At 45.1% G+C, this 20,816-nt stretch overlaps 1 protein-coding gene across 1 annotated transcript; it reads left to right on the forward strand.

Annotated features, from left to right (window-relative positions):
• Positions 1-7,475: 7,475 nt before the first annotated feature.
• Positions 7,476-9,982, forward strand: LOC144768949 (mas-related G-protein coupled receptor member H-like). The gene is made up of 2 exons (XM_078652952.1): positions 7,476-7,605; positions 8,659-9,982. Exon 2 carries the CDS (start codon positions 8,676-8,678, stop codon positions 9,660-9,662), a length of 987 nt encoding a protein of 328 aa, XP_078509078.1. The 5' UTR covers positions 7,476-7,605; positions 8,659-8,675; the 3' UTR covers positions 9,663-9,982.
• Positions 9,983-20,816: the final 10,834 nt, after the last annotated feature.

A 20,816-nucleotide genomic window follows, 5' to 3' on the forward strand; every position in this document is an offset into this window, starting at 1 on the left:
TCACCACCCCCTTTTGTACCACCATCAAGACCATGAGCACAATCCACTCCGGCTCCACGTCAGACCCATTCCCGCACCACATCTTCAACAAAGCCAGCAGCTCCAACACACCCCACCTGTGCAACATCATCAATCTATCCGTCGAGACCGCGACCTTCCCAGAAAGCTGGAAACACGTCGAGAACAACGCCCTACTCATAAAACCCAAGGCAGACCCTAGAGACCTCAAGAACTTCCGGTCCATCTCACTGCTCCCGTTCCCGGCCAAGGTCATCGAGAAGATCGTCAACAGACAGCTAACCCAATACCTCAAAGAAAACAGAATCCTGGACCCTTCCCAGTCAGGGTTCCACAGCAACCACAGCACCAAGACCACCCTCATCGCGGCCACCGACGACATCAGGACGCTGCTGGACAATGGTGAGACCACAGACCTTATCCTCCTGTACCTCTCCGCCGCATTCGACAACATCTGCCACCGCACACTACACGCACGCCTCCACCCCGCAGGGATCCAAGAAAAATCCCTGGAATTGAACACCTCCTTCCTCTATGGCAGAACCCGGAGCATCCGCCTCCCCCCATTCCGATCGAAGCCTCCGAGATCATCTGCGGCATACCCCAGGGTTCCTCCCTCAGACCGACACTGTTCAACATTTACATGGCCCCGCTCGCACACGTCGCCCAACAGCACAACCTCAACATAATCTCCTACTCCGAGGACACCCAACTGATACTTTCCCTCACCATTGACCCCATCACTGCCAAAGCCAACCTCCACGAAGGAATGAAGGCTGTCGCCGACTGGATGAAGACCAGTCGACTGAAACTGAACACGGACAAAACGGAGGTCCTCATCCTCAACTCCAACCCTTCAGCCTGGGACTACTCCTGGTGGCTGGCAACACTGGGGGCAGCCCCAACACCCACCGACCACGCACGCAACCTGGGAATCATCCTCGACTCAATGCTCTCCATGACCAAGCAAGTCAACGCTGTCTCCTCTTCCTACTTCAACACCCTCCGCATGCTCCGCAAGGTCTACAGGTGGATCCCGACAGATACAAAAAGAACAGTCACCCAGGCCCCTGTCAGCAGCAGACTCGATACGGAATTGCAATCTATGCGGAAGCCCTGATCGAGCTCATCAAGCGACTGTAACGCATCCAAAACGCCTCGGCGCGACTGATCCTCAAAGTACCATGCCATGGCCACATCACCCCCCACCTGAGAAACCTGCACTGGCTGCCCGTCAACAAGAGGATATCCTTCAAGCTCCTCATTCATGCACACAAGCCACTCCACAAGACTGGCCAGGCCTACCTCAACAAATGACTTTCCTTCTACATCCCCAACCGCCAGCTCCGCTCTGCCAACCTCGCTCTCGCCACCGTCCCGCGCATCCGAAAAACAACCACTGGTGGGAGGTCCTTCTCCCACCTCGCAGCCAAGACCTGGAACACCCTCCCACCAAACCTACGACAGACCCAAGACCTGCTGACATTCATGAGGTTACTCAAGACCAGGCTGTTCGATCAGTAGTGCCCCCCCAGCGCCTTGAGACCCTGACTGGTATGTAGTGCGCTCTACAAACGTTTTGATTGATTGATTGATTGACACAGAGCTCTTCCAAGTGCATGTGATCCAACCAGACCACAGTCTGAACAGTGGCTGCACAGTTGCAGATATTGTGTATGGTCAAGATACAGTAGTCCATTGAAACTTAACACTGGAAAGCAATGGACAATGTACAAAGTGCAAACAAACACCATTATGAGACATCGCTTTTAAACATTTAAATAAGGGGTTTAAAAGCTGTCATTCTGAGGGCCAAAGTTTGCAAAACGGAATGATAAATGCTAATGCAATTGAATGAAATTCACTTTTTGCGTGTGCTTCTGGATTTTTTTTCCTTATTGTGGACCTTGATTACTCGTGATTTAGACAACTGTGGGCACATTTATAAGAAAGTCATGATGCGTGACTGGAAAAGAGCAGGAATGCTTCATATTTAAAAGAATACGGAGCATCCTTGCCTTTGGCCCTGCCCTGGCACTTTTTTCGCAGCCTAGTACCAACACAGGAAAAGACACCTTTGCATCAAGGGTACCTGCATTGCATGCAGGATTGATTTTATGCAGGAAGACACCATCGCACATAAAAACAGTCTGGAGAGGCATATTCCTCTCTCTATGCATGCTACAGAATGCAGCACACATAGAAAGAGGAAGTAACAAAGAGAAATAACAATTTTTATCCTCATTATGCCTCCCTGATAAGGCATAGCTTTTTGGGGCATTGCCAGATCTACCACTTTTGATAAATCTATGAAGGTGCCAAAATATTTGGGAGTTGCATGGAAACACCCACGCAACCCCCATGGAATGCCTTCCCAGGACAGAGTAACGCAACACATCGATTTGCCCTGTGTTGTGTTACTCTGGATTTATGTTGGCTTGTGTGGCTTCATCAAATGCATTTTGGGCTAGTGCCGCACATGCACAATGTTGTGTGGTGCAAGAGCGACGAAACTGCAGTCATAAGTATGTCCCTCGGCTTCATGAGCTTGTGATGAGCTTTTGGGCTGTGAGAATATTCAACCACCATCCGATTTGTACTCCAACTTTTGCCCATTTTCTGATGTAGATTAAATGAGTCTGGAGAACAAGGTAGCTAGGAGTGAGACTCAATATATGCAGAATTTTGGAAATGTTCAGTTTAGTTGCTATCACTCTAGGGACTCTGAGAAATGTGGGGCTGACTCCAGATTTTTTCATCAATTTTTTCATCACATTTGTCTTTGGTAATGGGTGAGGGATGCTTGGTTTTTCTGCAAGTTTTTTTTCTTCAAATGATGGGTATTTTCAGCATGGGTGCTATGAGTCTGAGCATTGTGGGTAATTTGAAATTGCCCTCACACTTATTTAAAATTGTATATTCAACGGAGGGTACGAATAGTCTGTAATATGGTGACTTGGTGTCAAGATTTTAACTCAAATTTTCCACATCTTCTGCAATGGGTAAAGTGCTATCAGCAGTTTAGGCAAGACATGACAAACATCTTTAACTATATATTTCCTAGACCGCTCTAGATGAGCAAGGGCTAATTAGGAATGAAAGGCCTACTTTCAGATATATCATTACAGGTAACATTTCAGGCTAAACACATTTTTAAAAATTTCGGTGAAATATCTACATTGTATTTTATCTTTTGCATTGGTGAGAGTATTGGATTTGGTATTCAGTTTAGCCTTGGGTTTCTTCCATGACCTGAGAGGAGTTTGAAAAACTGACGAGGGTCCCAAAAAGCAAACGCAAAAAAGTGGCCACTACCAGCAATGCCTTCAATAATAATGTGCCACTTGTGACCAGATTTTGTCTGTTCTTGAGGAGACCATGCAACAGAAATAAATTAATATCTTCTTGGTAATATTTGGTGGCTGTCAGGTGCAGGAGAGTCCAAGAAAAATTACCTGGGACCGAACAAAAATTTAAACCTGTGGGAGAAGAAGGCCACCCTGATTCTGATGAGGATGAGAGAAGTGGTCAGGAAAAGGATAAACGCTCTGCTACACAACATTTACACTTGCTTCCAAGACTCCTTCATTTCCAAGCATCCTTTCATATGATAGCTCTTGAACTTGACATCGCTTAGCGTAGTTTTCCATTAACCTTGTGCCTTCCTTCGTCATGTTTTAGCTGACATCGTTTTTGCTGGCTTCAGGACTCTGCACACTTTACCACTGTTAAGCAGCAGTGCTTGTGCTCACTGCTTTGCACATGGTTGAATTACTTACACCCAATTGGTACATTCAATTTACTTGTAAGTCCCTAGTAAAGTGCTACTACATATACTAGAAGCCTGTAAATTAAATGATCCTAGTAGCCAACAGCACTGATGGCACCTACTTAAGTAGCCTTTTAAGCATGTATCAGGCTTGACATTGCAGCCTGTATGTTCAGTTCCAAACTGCCATTTTGGTCGGGGCAAATAAACCTTTTGCCAGGCCGAAACCTTCCATTTTAATACATAAAAATCACCCATGGTAATCCATAAACAGCCTGGAGGGCCGGGTGCAGTGTATTTGAAATGTTGGTTAAGTACCCTTTAAGTTTTACATGTCCTGGTGGTAAAACACTCTAAAATTTGTTTGTAGTAAAAAACTCTTAAATTCATTTTCACTACTGCAAACCCTGCCTCTCCCATAGTATGACATTGGGTTACATTGGGTTACCCTATTAAATTTAATAAGTGCTAACTTTCAAATGGGAGCAAGTAGACATGTAGTGTTTGGTGTATTACAGAATTGTAATTTAAATCCCTCTTTAATGGTATAGTCGGATTTTAAGTCACAGTTTTGAAAATGGCACTTTTAGAAAGTTGGCATTTTCTTCTCTGAAGCATTTAATGCCCGCAGCCTGTATCCTGGCTCACCTGACTAGGTGAAGGTGGAAGTTTGTCTTTGTGTATTGCTCCCAGACAGTAAGACAAAGGGAGAATATGTGTTGGCAGGAAGGGCCTCCTCTGACTTGATTGTCGGGAAAGCTGTCACCTTCCATGCTTGCTCATCACAATGACTATGCTAAGCACACTCACAAAGTGTTTGACAGTAGTATTTTGTGCCTCCAGACAAGCTGGGGCAGGGGGCAGGAAGGTTCAAGCACCTCTGAGAACAGGGTGACAGGAAATTCCAAGCACCTCTGAGGCGAGAAACCTCTAGAACCTTCTCCTACTTCAAAGCTGGCATCAGGTATAAATATTGGACCCTCACACCCAACTCTTTATTGTATCTCTAGACCTGTGGAAGACTTAGAAGAACTGTTGTGTTGCTCTGCAAGAAGCAATGCTACTCAATTGCCCTGCTGCCCTGGTGCCTGAGTGAAAAGGACTGGATGTGCGTCTTGGACCCAGAGCCTCTGGAACAGAAATGCTCCCACCATCAGGAACCCAGCACCTGAGTTCTGTCTACTGTGTGTCCTACCCCCAACTGGTGCCAACCTGAATGCTTGGAAGGGGGCCTGAAGGTGTCCTCACAACCGTATCAGAACTGCCGCTTTGCAGCACATCCTGACCCAGTACCTTGCATCACATCTTACATCTTCCTGTCAACTGTCGCTGCACGACTCCTCAATGGAGGCATCACCCCCCTCTCCCCCCGAACCAGTTACCCAATTTCCTAGAAAAGCATCTAAACAAGACTGGGTATTTGAATTTCAAGAGAGACAGAGTGACACAGCGATAAATTGTATGATTTATATTCTGCACCAGTCATATGTTAATGTGTATGTTAACATGTGGCAACATACTGACTGAAGCCACACTTTGTACAACCAAAGTATAAACAGTGGTTGTATATTGTATTCACTTTTAACCAAATGTATTTTCTTAACTTAGAGTATATACAAGTAGGCCTCAAATGTCTTGTTAGAATAGATACAGATGGGATGAGAAAGATACTCATGTACCAGACTATTCAGACCGATGATGTATCCAAGGTCATGCAGCTGTGTGCGCCTGTGCTCTACAATGGAAATGATGGGTGTTTACCTGCTCCAAGAAGACCGCGCATCCTGATTGGTCCCCACAGAATGTGAAGTTGGTGGGAAGGTGTTTTGGGTGGAATTAAATGTTTAATTGTTCTTAGAACAGACAAGACAGACCTGTTCCTGACTTTACAGAGGAGGGACTTTTTTTCCAATTCTGCTGCAGGTCTCTCTTTTTTGAGATTTCACATTGCTGGCTCTTGAGTTAGACTATTGAAAGCAAATGCCTACCTATGATTCGAACCTTTAGTTGTTTCAACTTTAAAACTTAGCATTTTCTCCATGACACTTATGCGCCTATATTTCAGCCTTTGGGAAGTTCTATTAATAATGTCCTAAAATAAACACCAAAAAAGTGATTAGAGAAAGGGGCTCCACCTGTACTACTTTTACACCAAAGGGCATTAAATCAGCAAAAGTGCAGCAAAAACCCATGTTTTCCAGTTTCTACTGAAAAGCAAATATTCCCTTCGGTATTATTTTATCTCTTATAATTCTGTTTTAAGTGAAAACCAAAAACTACTGATACATTTCAACACTAAGGTTTTGGAATTCATCAGGTGCAATATTATCACCTATTCTGACTTTTTTATGAACTAATAGGGAGATGTTGGTGCTTACTATTTCAAAATTTTCATGTATGTTTAAATTGTGGCATGCTTAACCTTGCACAATTTAATGGCGCGTGCAAATTCTCTTGTATCTAGTAATTACTGGGTTCAATAAGCGTCACATCACTTATAATTACTATAATGGTTGCAATTTACCCAATAAAGCAATAATGGCTGTGTCACTTGGCACATCAGGGGATCTCGGTGAGTGCTTGATGCTTCTTGTGCCTCAGTCACACTAATCTGTTTAGGGGGCTTAAATCACTGGTGTCTAATGTTAATCTATGATAGTGGCATTCTCAGTCTTTCCACATCGTATGAATGTACATGTGATTACCCCAACTTAGAAACATTTGAATCGTCAACGGGTTTACTAAAATGTGCATGGTATCGGGCCCTATAAGTATCTATGTTTTACACCACTGGTTTAGGATAATCCGTACTTTGGTACTAGCTATAGCATTGGAAAAAGAAAGTGATGTGTTTCTTCTTCCTTCACTACTATCACCTATTCTGACTCTTTCAGATCACCAGGAAAAATGTGGTGCTTTACCAACTAATATCCTCACCTTACAGTAAATTCCAGTAGCTTTAACCTACCAAAACTTAAAGTAAGGTGCAAACTTTATTGCATCTGGTAATTGCCAGCACTTTGGGCCCGATTCACAGAACTAACTTAAGACAAAATCCTAAACTTACTACATTTGGTATTCACAGAAGTTAGGATTTTGTCTTAAGTTTGTCTTATGTTTAGCTTAAGACAGACTTAAGACAGAATCCTAACTTAAGTCTGTCTTAAGTCTGTCTTAAGACAAAATCCTAACTTCTGTGAATACCGAAAGTAGTAGGTTTAGGATTTTGTCTTAAGTTAGTTCTGTGAATCGGGCCCTTTGTTCCTTCACCACAATCATCTTCATGAACCAGTCCTCAGTTTAATCTGCACATTTCAGAAATGTAATGCATTTGATCAAGCATGTGTAATTGACATTGTATATTACCAGAAAATAGTTCATATGTTAACTGGAAAAAAAACTTTTTCTGTCCACTCCATTGGAGCACATACACCAAATGCAACCAAAGGTAGAAGTACCCGGATTAAAAAATAGCTTTGTAATTGGTTGCAGGCACGCCCCATGCGCCGACCTGAATCTTTGCCAGTATTGCCCAACAGACGCTCCTGCAGGGAAGAAGCTTGAACCTGCGATGCCATGCAAGAGCTGGGTGGATTCCAACTTTCAGGTTGACAGTGTGCATTTACTCTCTGGTACACAATTGCCTGTTTAAAAACATACCAGTCTTAGACTGTCACTTGGCAGGATAGACATTGAAAGACAATGAAAGCCTCAGAAACATTCCTCTCTGGTCTAAAGTGAACCTCACATCATCGCGTTCAAACGGCTGCTAAGGGAGCAGGTGGCATCAGAGGCGCAGCTGAGCCAGTCACGCACAGGTAAAGGATTAGCGCTGCTTTAAAGCCCTCTCATGGACCTCCTCACTATTGACAAGTTCATTCTTTCTCCAATTCTTCCATCTCTTCTCAATCTACAGATTCTCTGTCTCCTCACAGTCTTCTTTAAACTCCCTCTTCCCATTGAGGAAAGATGTTGTTGGTGGTTGGTGTTTAAACAGGAGATGAAGTTATCATTTTGTTTCACTTGAGGATTCAAGAAAATGTCAAGTAGATGTATTCAGGGATTGTGGTGCAATGAAATGTAGAGTCATACTATTGGTTACTTGATATAAGGAAAAGTGTAGTTGGATGGGTCAGTGTTTAGGTTTGTAAGAGAAGGTGTACTGAAATGTTTGGGATTGCAATGTAAGATGCAGGTAGATTATTTTGTTCATTTTTGGAATAGAAGGTGAAGGTGCAGATGGATGTTTAAGGTGCTTGAGTGGGAAGTTGAAGATGAATATGTTGGAATGCTTCACATTGTTAAGGGAGGTGCAGATCAATGAATCTGTGTGGTTGGACTTGTCAGGGAAGATGTAGATCAATATATTGGGGTGTTTAATAATAGTCAAGGTATGTGAATATTGTGCATTGTGTGGTCAGGGTAGCTGCATATAAGTATGTTAGCGTTTGGGATTGTCAGTGAAAGTGCAGATTTATATGTTGGGATTAACTGGTACTGTCTTGGAAGAGATGTTGTGGTTGGCGGGATAGTAAGGGAAGGTGAAGAAAGATGTGCTGAGGTGGATAGTGTTTACAAAAGTGTTACAATAGCCATAGCTGTAAAGGTAAAACTAACTTGGCTGCTGTAATATTGAGATATTTCATTTGCAATGTATTTGATTAAGTGGGTCATTTGGAAAAACGTTTTTAATACGAAATTAAATAATTGTTCAACAGTTTCATAAAGTGCACGATTACTGATTGGGGCATCCTGATGCATCATGTTCTACATAAAGTATTGTTTAGGTTTGTTTTGGAATAGTAGGGTGTTCACCTGGGACTGGTTTAATTGGAAGATGTTTCACTCCAATATATTCATTTTTTTAATAGGACTCGAAACAAGGAACATGGCAATCTTTAGCAAAGTTTCTCTCTTGACTACATTTGAACCAGGAGGAAACAGTACAGAACTGGCCAATCAAGATAAAGACTTGAAGAGATTCTATTTCGAACAAATACTGCACATCGTGACTTTGGTCATCTGTCTCATTGGACTGGTCGGAAATGGCATCATCTTGTGGTTCCTCTTCTTCAGGATGAAAAAAAATAACTTCATTGTCTATGTTATCAACCTTGCGATGGGAGATGCCATCTTCCTCTTTGGTTGCACCATCATACTGGTGGTGTCAATTTGCAGCTGGAGTAACAAGGAGGCATCAAGAACAAACAGTGTAAATGCATTGATTGTTGCTGGGGTGATCTACAACATTGGTTTCAACATCAGCAGTTTTGTCTTGACGGCCATCAGCGTGGAGCGGTGCCTGTCTGTCCTACTCCCAGTGTGGTACCAACATCGACAACTCATGAAGCAGGCTGTCATTGTATGTCTTCTATTCTGGGCCCTATCCTGTGTGGTGATGGTGCAGGAAGGCTTTGTTTGCAAGCTTGAGGTTCAATACTCTGATCCAGGTTCTGAACCATGCACCGGTGTGTACCTGTTCACCTCCACGTTGTACCTCTTGGTGGTCCTGCTCATGGTCTTGTCAAGCATGACCCTGATCATCAAGATATGGAAGACCTCCAAGGAATGTCATCCGCTTAGACATTACATTGTCATTATGGTCACTGTCCTCATCTTCCTCCTCTCAGTGGTGCCCGCAAGAGTGCTGGATCTTTTGTTATACTTTGGGGTACTGCCATCAGAGATGTTTTTAGTGAAATTTTCAAATGTCATATTCATCTGTACTTCTATATACTGCAGCACTAACCCTTATGTTTACATATGTGTAGGGATGTGGAACAAGCACTGCTTTTGTCTTTCCATCAAACAGGCCCTGGAGAAGATCTTTAAGGAGACAGAAACTTCCTGGCAAAAGCAGACTGTTGACAGCTAGAATGTTTTTTATTCTAAAAATACCTGGTGAAATATAATGCATGCTCCAAAGGCCCAAACAAAGGAGTTTCTGTGCCTCACTTGCATGTATGAAAGTGGGAAATCTGTCAGCACAGTAGATCTTCCACCACTGTAAGGTGGGAAACAGCCTTTATAATGTGTGCCGTTTTCCCGCAAGCAGAACCACGCTTACCTTAACCACGCATATGCCTTAATGCAGTGTGCTGTCTAGATGCTGAGTTGGGTGGGCGGCAGAGGAAGGATTGGGAGAGGACAAGGTGTGGTAAGTGGGGCTGAGGCCAGGTTTTGGGAGAGTGTGGGTAGTTTTTAAGGGTTAGGGTCGCTTTTAGGGTTCAGGGCTGGGGGATAGTTTTTAGGGCTCAGGGGGTTGGGGTTGTTCTTAGGGCACATGGTAGGTTTTAGAGCTCAGGGGGTTCAGGGTAATTTTTAGGGCTCAGATGGTCAAGGTAGATTTTAGGGCTCGTAGTGGGGTCAGGGGAGTTTTTAGGGATCAGGAGGGGTTGGGTAGCTTTTAGGGCTCAAGGCGGGGGGCTGGGGTATGGTCTTTACCACACATACCCCTTTACCAGTCATGCATTTACCATGAAATTGCGTGGTAAAGGCATGCATGGTAAAATAGTGCGTAGTTCAGATGCATTCATTGTTCGGGCAGAGTTGTAGAGGCATGCATGGTTTAGCCACTGCCATACAACCCTTTAAGTTAGTTTTGGCATTCGAACATGGTTTAAAACTAAAGGGGAAATAGAAGTGTGACCATTGGAAATGTTGTACACATCACTAATGTCGTAGTTGTGAGTTTTCAAAGACAGTTCCAATTGAATTGTATACCCCTTTTGCAGACCTAAAACGATTCCCAAATAAGGTAGGGTGAGTGAGTAAATAAGGAGTAAAACATGTCTACAAACCAGAATCTTTTACAGAGGGTGTAGTTGAAAGTTTTTTTACAACAGTGAAAATATTAGTCCTGCAGAAAAAAGTTGTTCATGTTCAAATACATATTCCTGAAACTCTTACTCACGCAGCAATCCAGGTCACTGGAAAATGCACCTATGTAAGTATGGAGGAGGACTGGTGTTCCTGGAAATGTACCCTTGTCTTAGATTCATGGCACTACAATAGTACTTTTCCAACATTTGCGCCAAGGTCTTTGCGAACCAGGACAAACACTTTACTGCTGTGGCAGCAACGGTCCTGTTGACAGGCTCCTTGTGCCTGAAAATGCACAAAAGGTATTCTTTCTAATGTATTCTTGATAGGAAGAAAATGCAAGGATGGAGGGTTAAGCCTCATGATTCCAGGTCAATTAGGATGGATATCTAAATAAATTTGAATATCCACAAACTTAGGGCATTATTTATGGCCATGTTACCTTGCTGCACTTCACTGCATGACAGGGAAAGGGCAGCAATGTGCAGTATTTAAGGAAATTTGAGGCATTCTTGCCTTTTCCCTTGCGCTAGCTCCCTTTTGTCTGCCTAGCGCCCACGTAGGCACCCTTGCACCATGGTGCCTGCATTGTAAGGAGGATTGTTTTGGCAGGAAGGGGCACAGAAACAATCTCCTGAGGAGGTTTTCATGTCCTATAATTTCCGCAGAATGCAACACACATAGAAAGAGGCAAAAACAAGTATCAATGAGAGGCCCCCCCCACGCCTAGGGGAGGGGGGCCCTTAGTGGCATTTCGCGCGAGAGGCAAGAGAGAGGCTGGGCCAGTGCACATCTGGTCAGGGCGAGTGGGAGGGGCTGCCAGGAAATTTGAGGAGGTAGGGCAGGCATGTAGTGCGTCACCTAGGTGCGCCGGCAACTCCTCCAGGGAAAAGGATAAGAACATTGAACACGAGGGAAAAGCCCTCTTTGTCCTCTTGCCTCGGGTGCTCAGCGGGTCACAGCCAGAAGCAAAGTTGCCCACCCACCCATCCCTCATTTTAAAGGTAGAGCTAGCGGGGTCCCGGGCAAGGAACATGGCGGGGACTCCTGATTGACGGGGACTGGCTGATCCTGGAACAGGGAGGGCAGTCAATGGGGCTCCGGGCTGGCGGGAGAGGGGGCCGTCCTGCTGGTGGCCCTGGACTCTCCGGCCCTACCCGAGATGCCGGTGCTTGGAGGAAACAACTTGGTGAAAGTTGGTGCGCAAGGAAAGGCGCAAAGCAGTGCCCTGGTAGCCGAGCTTAGGAGGTAGGCGACGGGTTGTTGCCTGAAATGGAAGCAATGGAGATGGGTTGTGTCCTGCTGGTACAACCCGCATACAGTGTGTCTCTGGAGATCCTGAACTGTAAATACAATTGTTACTGTAATCTGTGGTTCAAACGAATACTGTGCAACCCAATGTTTATCAATGTGTGTTGGATTGATTAATAAAAGTTGGTCTAATATTGACAGTGCATCTACAAAGATGGCGTTATATGAAAATTAATAAAGACTACGCAGTGAAGACCAACCACTGGTATGGTGCTTTTTGTGGTGGGAAAAGAGGGGGCAAGTATGGTGGGATGAATCGCGCGTTATATGCCTACTAATAAATATTTCTCCTCAATACGCCTCTCCTGGGAAGTTTTTGGAGCATCCCCAGGTTTACAAGTTCCATGGGAACACCCACGAAGGGCCCATAGAATGCCTACAAAGCGCAGAGTAATGCAAATCAGCTATTATACTGCGTTGCATTATTCCAGGTTTTTTGAACCACTGAGAACCAAGCAAAGTAGCTTTGCCTGGCTTCAAAAATCTGTCTTACGGTTTACGTCACTCGAAGCAAATAGCCTCACAAACCGGCCCCTTAATTCTTGGCTCTCTAAGCATAAGATACCACGGAGCCATGTCATGAAACCCTGGTCCAATGTTGTGGGGATTTTGGGGCCATTAAGATTAAGCAAAGCCCCATTTATGTTGCTCCTATTGTTACTAAATCAGCTTTGCACAGGTTATTAAAGACAGATTTGCAAATTCCTCAGGTACTATATTGGGCTTCATTCTGAGCCAGGAATTCTGCTAATCCGAATTCCAATTAAATTGGTATTTCCAAACCTGTTTTTTTCGAGGTATGCCATGAAATGATTTTAATATTTCAGCTGGTTTAACCAGCTCGAAGAATCGCATGAGACTTTGGCTGCAACAACAGTTTAATTCCTGTTTCATAACTGATGATGAGCATGAAATGCATCTCTTTGCCAGAAAATACTTTCCCCTTCCATCCCCTACTTCTTCCAGCCCCCAGTTTCACCCACACTCCACACACAGATCTGTGCCTACATTTGCACCCTGCTCAGAGCAGATCGAAAATGCATGTGGAATGAGTTAATGGAACTGCCAATTCTGTGTTGTTTCACACATAGCTGTCAAGGTTTCAGATTGCTTATGTGTGAGATATTCATAATTTCAGCGTAATTATGAGTGACATTCAATGACTGTGAGTAACACTTTCTCTTGAGCAAAATCAAGAAATGAAGATGAGGGACACATATTTAAATATCAGAAATTTCTTCCACGTGAGTGACAAGAAACACTAGGAAGATTTTAAAACTGCTGCACAGCACCGGAAATGGGAGGGCACTAACCTAGTGCCCGTATATATGGGTGCTGTATGGAGGATGTGCGTCACTGCAGCAAGGCTGCAGGTTCAGGGGTTTTAAGAGAAAGGAAGGTGTAAGAAGAAGGCTACATACATGGGGGTGCTGCTTGAAGGCTATGTGTTGCTGCAGCAAGGCCCCAGATCCAGGAGTTTTGGGCAAAGCAGAGTGCTGTGAGGAAGCTTCATACACATAGCTGCCAAGTTTTCAGATTGTGTGACATTTCCATGGTTCCAGTGCACTTATAAGTAACACTCAACTGCGAAATGAAATGTGTGACACTTAGGGGCATATCTATACTAATATAATAAAGATAGAGCCCAAACATTTGAGGCTGGTAATCTCAGGAACCACAGCACCAATCACAACACCCAATACAGCGTTTGAAAGGGCAGTTGCAGCAGAAGGACATAGGCTATGCAGACGCCCACCATATACATTTAAAAGGTAAAAGAACCATGCCAGCAAAGTAGTCCCTTGTGGACGTGTCTGCGTTGTGCTGTGGGCGTGTGCTGGGGGAGTGACAATCGCTGGGGGCATTCCGTCACGAGTGTTGTTTTTTCTTCCCAGGTTCTATACATTCCTGCTCCCTTTAAATAGTAATTCAGTGGAGGTCCCATTCTCTTAGAACCACTCCAAGCACAGTTATGGGCAAAAATACAACTAAAAGGCCCTGCAAAGCATTATGGGATAAGATTAGCATCATTTTTAGCATTCATGAAAAGGTTTCAATGTTTTTGAATTTTACTCATCAGGGACATCTTGGGACGACGAGGTGAACTGCAGCTTGATGTATAATATTTTTAATGCTATTGCATTTGCCTCATCAGGGACATCTAGGGACGACGAGGTGAACTGCAGCTTGATGTGTAATATTTTAAATGCTATTGCATTTGCCTCATCAGGGACATCTAGGGAAGACGAGTTGAACTGCAGCTTCATGTATAATATTTTAAATGCTATTGCATTTGCCTCATCGGGGACAACTGGGTGAACTGCAGCTCTTTGTAGAAATATTTGGATACTATAATATTCACTTCCCACTGCTAATCTGGTCCCATAATGCTTTGCAGGGGCTTGATCTCAAAATCATCACCTCTCTCACTGCTTGCTGGAAGCTAATTTCACTTTTGTGAAATGACTATATGCATTTTAGCAAGTAGAAATACTTGTTATTTTACCTTGAATATATGAGGTTTCTGTTTTAATAATTGGAAATCTGATGGAACAAAATATTGCGGATTTATTGTACTACCCCAAAACCCAAACCTACCCCTGAACCCTAAAATACCCCTGTACCCCAAAACCCAAACCTAGCCCATAACCCTTAAAATACCCCTGTATCCCAAAACCCAAACCTACCCCTGAACCCTAAAAATACCCCTGTACCCCAAAACCCAAACCTAGCACAGAACCCTAAAATACCCCTGTATCCCAAAACCCAAACCTACCCCTGAACCCTAAAAATACCCCTATACCCCAAAACCCAAACCTAGCCCTGAACCCTAAAAATACCCCTGTACCCCATAACCCAAAACTATATCTGAACCCTTAAAATACCCAAACACCCCAAAACATATACCTCAGTACCCCAAAACATATACCCCTATACCCATACTTGCCTTATCCAAACATTTAAAAAAACATGCTTTTACCATTCATGCATTTACAACAAATTTCGTTGTAAATGTATGCGTGGTAAAAGCATATAAAATGTAATGCCATGCATTATAATGGCATTGCGGAGTCATGGTACTTTCGTAATGAAAGTATGCGGAGTGATGGTATGCGGAAAGAAAGTTAGGCGGAATAATGGGTGTTTACCCTCCCCCGGAAGTACATTGGTGGCACGGCGGCCCACATCTCCAGCAACATACTCATATTTTTTCACCAATGATTGGAAAAATGCACAGGTCTCTCTCATTGATGCCCAGCACCGACATACACTTTTTGACACACCTCCCACCACAAGTTCTAGAATTGCGAACTTTAGAGATGGGGAGCTACGTTCGAATCTCGGCATCAGCTCAACATCCTGTGATTCCAGGCAAATCGCTTTGTCTCCCGGTGCCTACCACAAATGAATGTGTTCCTCTGTAATGTAAATTGTGCTCTTGCCATGTTGTCGAGTTCGCGCTATATAATATTGCAAGGAAAATAAAGTAGGGACACTCGAGTTCACACACTACTGAACACGCACTCTTAAGTGCATCAGCAGTGCACTGTGAATCGGAGCGTTTCACAAGCCTGTCACAGATAAGAAATGGTATCAAAACGAAATCCTACGAAACAATATACTACTGGCCGGCAGCAATTCATACCCAGACAACGTCGGGACGGGCTGCTAGTTTACAATAAACCAGTGGAGCTCGATGTAGCTTCAACATTGCAAACACCGCCCTCCATCAGTTTAAAAATGCAGAGAGGCACCATATTGACAACAATGACGTGCACCCCTGCATTTTCATCTGCGCTGGCGCTAAATGTAGCTGCTTAGCACCAATGCAGGCTCCCTTAATCCATAGTGCAAGGGTGTCTGCATTGCAGGGAATGATTGTTCTTGTGCTTGAAGGTGTCCTTTCCTGCACATAAACAATCGATATTGGTGATTTGTAACTTCTATGTGTGTTTCTTTGTACAGCACACATAGAAGTTGCAATTCGTCTTTTTAAAATCATTGTTTATGTGCAGTAAGGGAAACCTTCCTGCACATGAACAATCACTAATGGTGATTTGCTCTTTCTAGCTGTGCTGCACTATGCAGCACACACAGAAACAGCAAAAACTGTTTAAAATTCTCCTCATTTCACCAGGTTGAGACTAGGTTTTTACTGGTCATATTTTTGGCCCTGACTCATATTTACGCCACCCTTGTAAATAGGGGGCAGCGTCAAAAGCAATGAGTGTTGCGGCTGACCGTCCACTGCAACACCCAATGCCCTCCACTTTCATGCTCAGTGCTACGTGAAAAGAGGCCTTATTTACAAGGGGAATTAACCCACGTTAAAAAGTGATGTTCTGGTAGTGATGAGCTCTTGTAAATATGCCCCGTAGTGTGACATTTTCTCACAAGTAAAACCAAGCAATAAAGTGCATATAAAGAGATAAACATTAGAAATGGCCTCCTTTTGATCAATGAAAATCCCTAAAATATATTGAAACTGCTTCAAAACCTTTGAAATGGAAGGTTAAGAAACTGATACAAAAAGATGTTGTGCCCAAAAGATGTAAAAGTAAATAAATCATCTTAAAACGTCTAACACCTTCATTTTGTTGCTCTTTTTTGCACTTTTAATTGTGTATTAGAGCTGATCCATGACATATCATGTTACAAATTAATTGTATTTTTAGTTCCATTCGGTGTCACTTACGGGTATTTGCAGACTCTTGAAACAGCAAGTGAACTTCTCTTGGAATGGTGTCAACACTGGGCAGAGTTCTTGACTCACCAAACCTCAGCCATTCCAGGACCTGGGAGTGTGTCTCAAAGCTGAACACTTTGTCAGCTAGCTCTATTCACAGACTTGATCTGCGACGTGTCTTGTGGCTTCAGATGTGTTTGAGGGGGGAACATCCTTTACAATGCAACTTTTACAACGCACTACTATTACGACGCAACTTTTACAACGCAAGATATTACAACGCATTGCTCTGGGGGGCGCTCTAGGATAGGGAATAGTTTAATTTACTATCCAACACCTTCCCTACTATCCACGGGGACTGGAGTTGGAATAGTAAATTAAACTATTCACTATCCAGCGCCCCCCAACACAAGTCTTTGTAACGACTTGCGTTGTAAAACCTGCGTTGTAAAGGCATGCGTGGTAAAAGCATGCGTTGTAACGTCATACATCCGTCTGAGGGCTACTGGCTACAGCTATGGTTTAAAGCTGTGTCAAAGCAGATGGAGTGTCACAGGCGGCTCTCCTGAGGAGTGTCTTGCTCTGGCTGGTGGCATTTTTAATGGTTAGAGCAGCCCCGGCATATTGTTTTACTGTTGGCTGCCTTGAGCAGCTGAGATGCCATCCTGTGGACAGTGTAGCAGGTAGCAGTAAAATCAATAGATGTCAACGTGTCCATGCAGCTTCCAAGGAAGGCTTGATACAAACTAATATGTGGTCAGATACAGCCCATTCCAAAAAAATGTTAGTCACTTTCATGCCATTCTGGAGTCGCTTGGCTCCATTCAGACTGGACACCATCTTTTTGAGGGTTTGAGGCCCTATTTTAAATTCATTTTCCATGTTGCTTTTCTCATCTTAAATTTACTTCAACTTTCCTTTACCAGTACGATCCTTAAGCAGGGGAACCTTCCAAAGGATTAAGGAATTGCTGAACCCTGGTTTATTATTTCACTCACCTGTTTTTCATCCCGGGAATGCTCAAAGCTCAACCTGAGACACCCCCTCCCATACTGGGATATTTAAAAAAGATGTGGGGGGCGTGGCTAGTGACCCGACAAGATGCCGCAGCTTAATTGAGCTCCGCGACTGGCGATGCCTTCCCGGAATAATCCGGTCATTTATCCTGAACACAGACGGTGCTGTCCTGCAGATTCTGAAGAGGAGGTGCTTCTGACGCCGAACAGTCCACCCCTGCTCCCCGACAGATAAAAGGTCGCCGAGTTCTGCTGCTCAGAAAATCACGGCCTGAGGTGAGCGCAGGAGCCGGGGCCTCGAGTAGAACCTGGCCCCAAGTGCATGAGGACCGGTGCCGAACTGTGCCCGCCAGCAGTGCAAGGTGATGCCCGGAGCGCCGAGATCGGCCGTGCCCTAGCTCCGACATGCACCGCGTACCATCGGCTGTGGGGGCTCCCACCCGCAGACAAGAAAAACGGACACCGGGTCACACCCGAAGCGAGAAAGACAGCAGACAGCCGCAAGACGCCCGCATCACCGGGGCTCCCTGAGGTGGGAAAATCCGGGGACCACGAGGCTGTGGAGGAGGGGGTGCGGACATTAACGGCTTGAGAGAGGTAAAGGCGGACACCGGAGTGTGGGAGGTACGGTGCGTCCTGCAGCCCGCAGGCGACTCTTGACCAAACAGCCACAGAAGCCTCAAACGGGCCCCGCAGGGAGCAAGAAGACCCAGAAGAAGGTTGGCGCATCGGCGGCAGCAAAGAGCTCCAGGAGACCTACGCCAGGCCCTGCAAAAAAGGCGACAGGGAGCCCAAAACAAACAAAAAAGAAAACAAGCTGGCAAGCCCCAAGTACTCAAGACAAGACCTACCAAGGTAGTCAGGCCCAAGGCAGCCGAGTCCAAAGCGGCAAAACCCAAAAAGCAGCGACCAAAGAGAAGTAAGGGCCCATCCAGAGACATTGCAAGAGTGCGAACGCTAAGTTACAAGAAACACTGCGCAGTAACTTACGCCGGGCACACACTGTCTGTGACGATGAGTGGCAGGGGGCCCAAAGTGCAGCAGACCCACAGACTGAACAAATATGCCTATACAAAGGACCCCCAGACACCCCAAAAGGAGACGGAACACAAACAACAGCCCGGACGGCTGACAAACCTGAGGGAACGGGGGAGGTGACCCTCCAGGATGTGATGGCGGCCCTGCGAACAATGCAGTCCTCAATGGGCACAATCTCCATGGATATCTCGCTTCTGCAGGCGGACTTCGCTAAAATGTCTGACCGTTTGGTAGACGTAAAAAAAACGATGGCGGGGCTCTCTGAAGACACTGTGACGCTGAGGCAACAAGTACAGAGGTTAGAAGAAGACAATAAAATGATGAAGGTCAAGCTCGATGACCAGGAAGGTCACTCCCGGTGCAATAATGTACGCCTGGTAGGGGTGCCAGAAAAAGCAGGAGGCCCAGCTCTAGATCTTTTTGGAGAAGATCTCATTCAGAACCAGCTACAGCCGCGGGGGCTATCCAAATATTTTTCAGTGGAAATGGCTCACCGAGTCCCGGGGGGCAAGCCGCGTCCGGGAGCACCACCGTAGCCCATCTTGGCGCGCATTTTCAACTTTCGGGGTACACAATAGTCTCTCGAGGATCGATTATATCGTGACTCTGGCGATAAACCCGGATAGAATAAATGAAGTACTACATTTACCGAGAGGCATCTCGGACCACTCCCCCATGCAGTTCATCTATAACGCACAGATCCCTGGCAGGAAGCAAATTTTTCCGCTCTTCCCAGGCTACTTGAAGGTCCCTAAAATCGTGAAGGCCCTTATAAAATCCACTGGACAGGACTTCACGGAGAACACACAGTCGGTTGAGTCGTCAAGTATCTTGTGGAAGGCGTACAAATTAGTAATCAGGGGCCAAGCCCTATCGATTCTAGCCAGACACAAGAAGGAAAACAGGCAACAACTAAACACCCTAGAAGAAGCAGTACAGAGGGCAGAGGTGGCGCATGCCGCAAACACAGATGAAACTTCAGCGCAAACCCTGATGTTGGCAACCCAGGAATGTAGACCATTTGCCTGTGAAGCCGCAAAAGTCAAACGTACCGTAACACTACATAGAATATATGAGTTAGGGGATAAGACAGGGAGACTGCTGGGTTGGCTGGAAAGGAAAGAAAAGGCGAACAGGTGGATTGCCCAGCTGACGCTGGTAGATGACACCATAACGACAGATCCACAACTCATAATGGAGGGTCTGGCTACACACTACGAAAAGATCTACACACCACGAGCCTCAGCCTCTGTGGAGGAAAACACACAGTTTATCCGAGACATTAAAATGCCTGCATTATCACAAGAGGCAATGCTGGAGCTAGAAGCAGCCTTTACCGTGGAGGAATCGGGGGTGGCGCTCTCAGCATTACATACGGGGAAAGCGATGGGGCCTAATTGCCTGCAAGTAGAACTATACAAAAAAGTGGCAGGATCAGTCTTGCCACACCGACTCAATATGTACAATGAAAGCCTGGAGAAAGGGATATTACCGAAGGATCAGTGACTGGCCACAATCGTAGCAATACATAAACCAGGTAAACCCTCACAGACTAGCTCTTCGTACCGCCCAATATCCCTGATCAATGCAGAAGCCAAGATATTGGCCAAAGCATTGGCACTCCGTTTGCAAAAACACCTGACGACACTGATCCATCCTGATCAGTCCGGATTTATGCCGGGACGCAATACCTCCCTCAACCTAAGACGCTTGCATGCAGTGTTGGCCATGGCACCAACGATCCAACTAGATGCGACCATCCTCTCATTAGACGCCACGATGGCGTTCGACCTCGTGGAATGGCCGTTTATGTTTGCGATTCTCCAAAAGATGGGGTTCGGACCAAAATACTGTGAATGGATTAAACTGCTGTACACAGCACCCCTACCGCAAGTGGTAGCAAATGGCCGTATATCACGGGAGTTCGCATTGGGAAGGGGCACGAGGCAAGGATGTCCGCTGTCACCACTCCTCTCTGCGCTCATACTAGAATCAATCGCGGCATGGATAAAACAGGATCTGTTGATCAGAGGGATAACTTGGGAGGCGGGATGGGAAGACCGAATCTCGCTATACGCGGATGACGTGTTAATATATCTAACGTCCCCGGCAAGGTCACTGATATTCTTGCTGGACATCTGTACTGCATACGGGG

The sequence above is a fragment of the Lissotriton helveticus genome, chromosome 1_1 (assembly GCF_964261635.1).
Source record: "Lissotriton helveticus chromosome 1_1, aLisHel1.1, whole genome shotgun sequence".
In the NCBI taxonomy this organism is placed as follows: domain Eukaryota; kingdom Metazoa; phylum Chordata; class Amphibia; order Caudata; family Salamandridae; genus Lissotriton; species Lissotriton helveticus.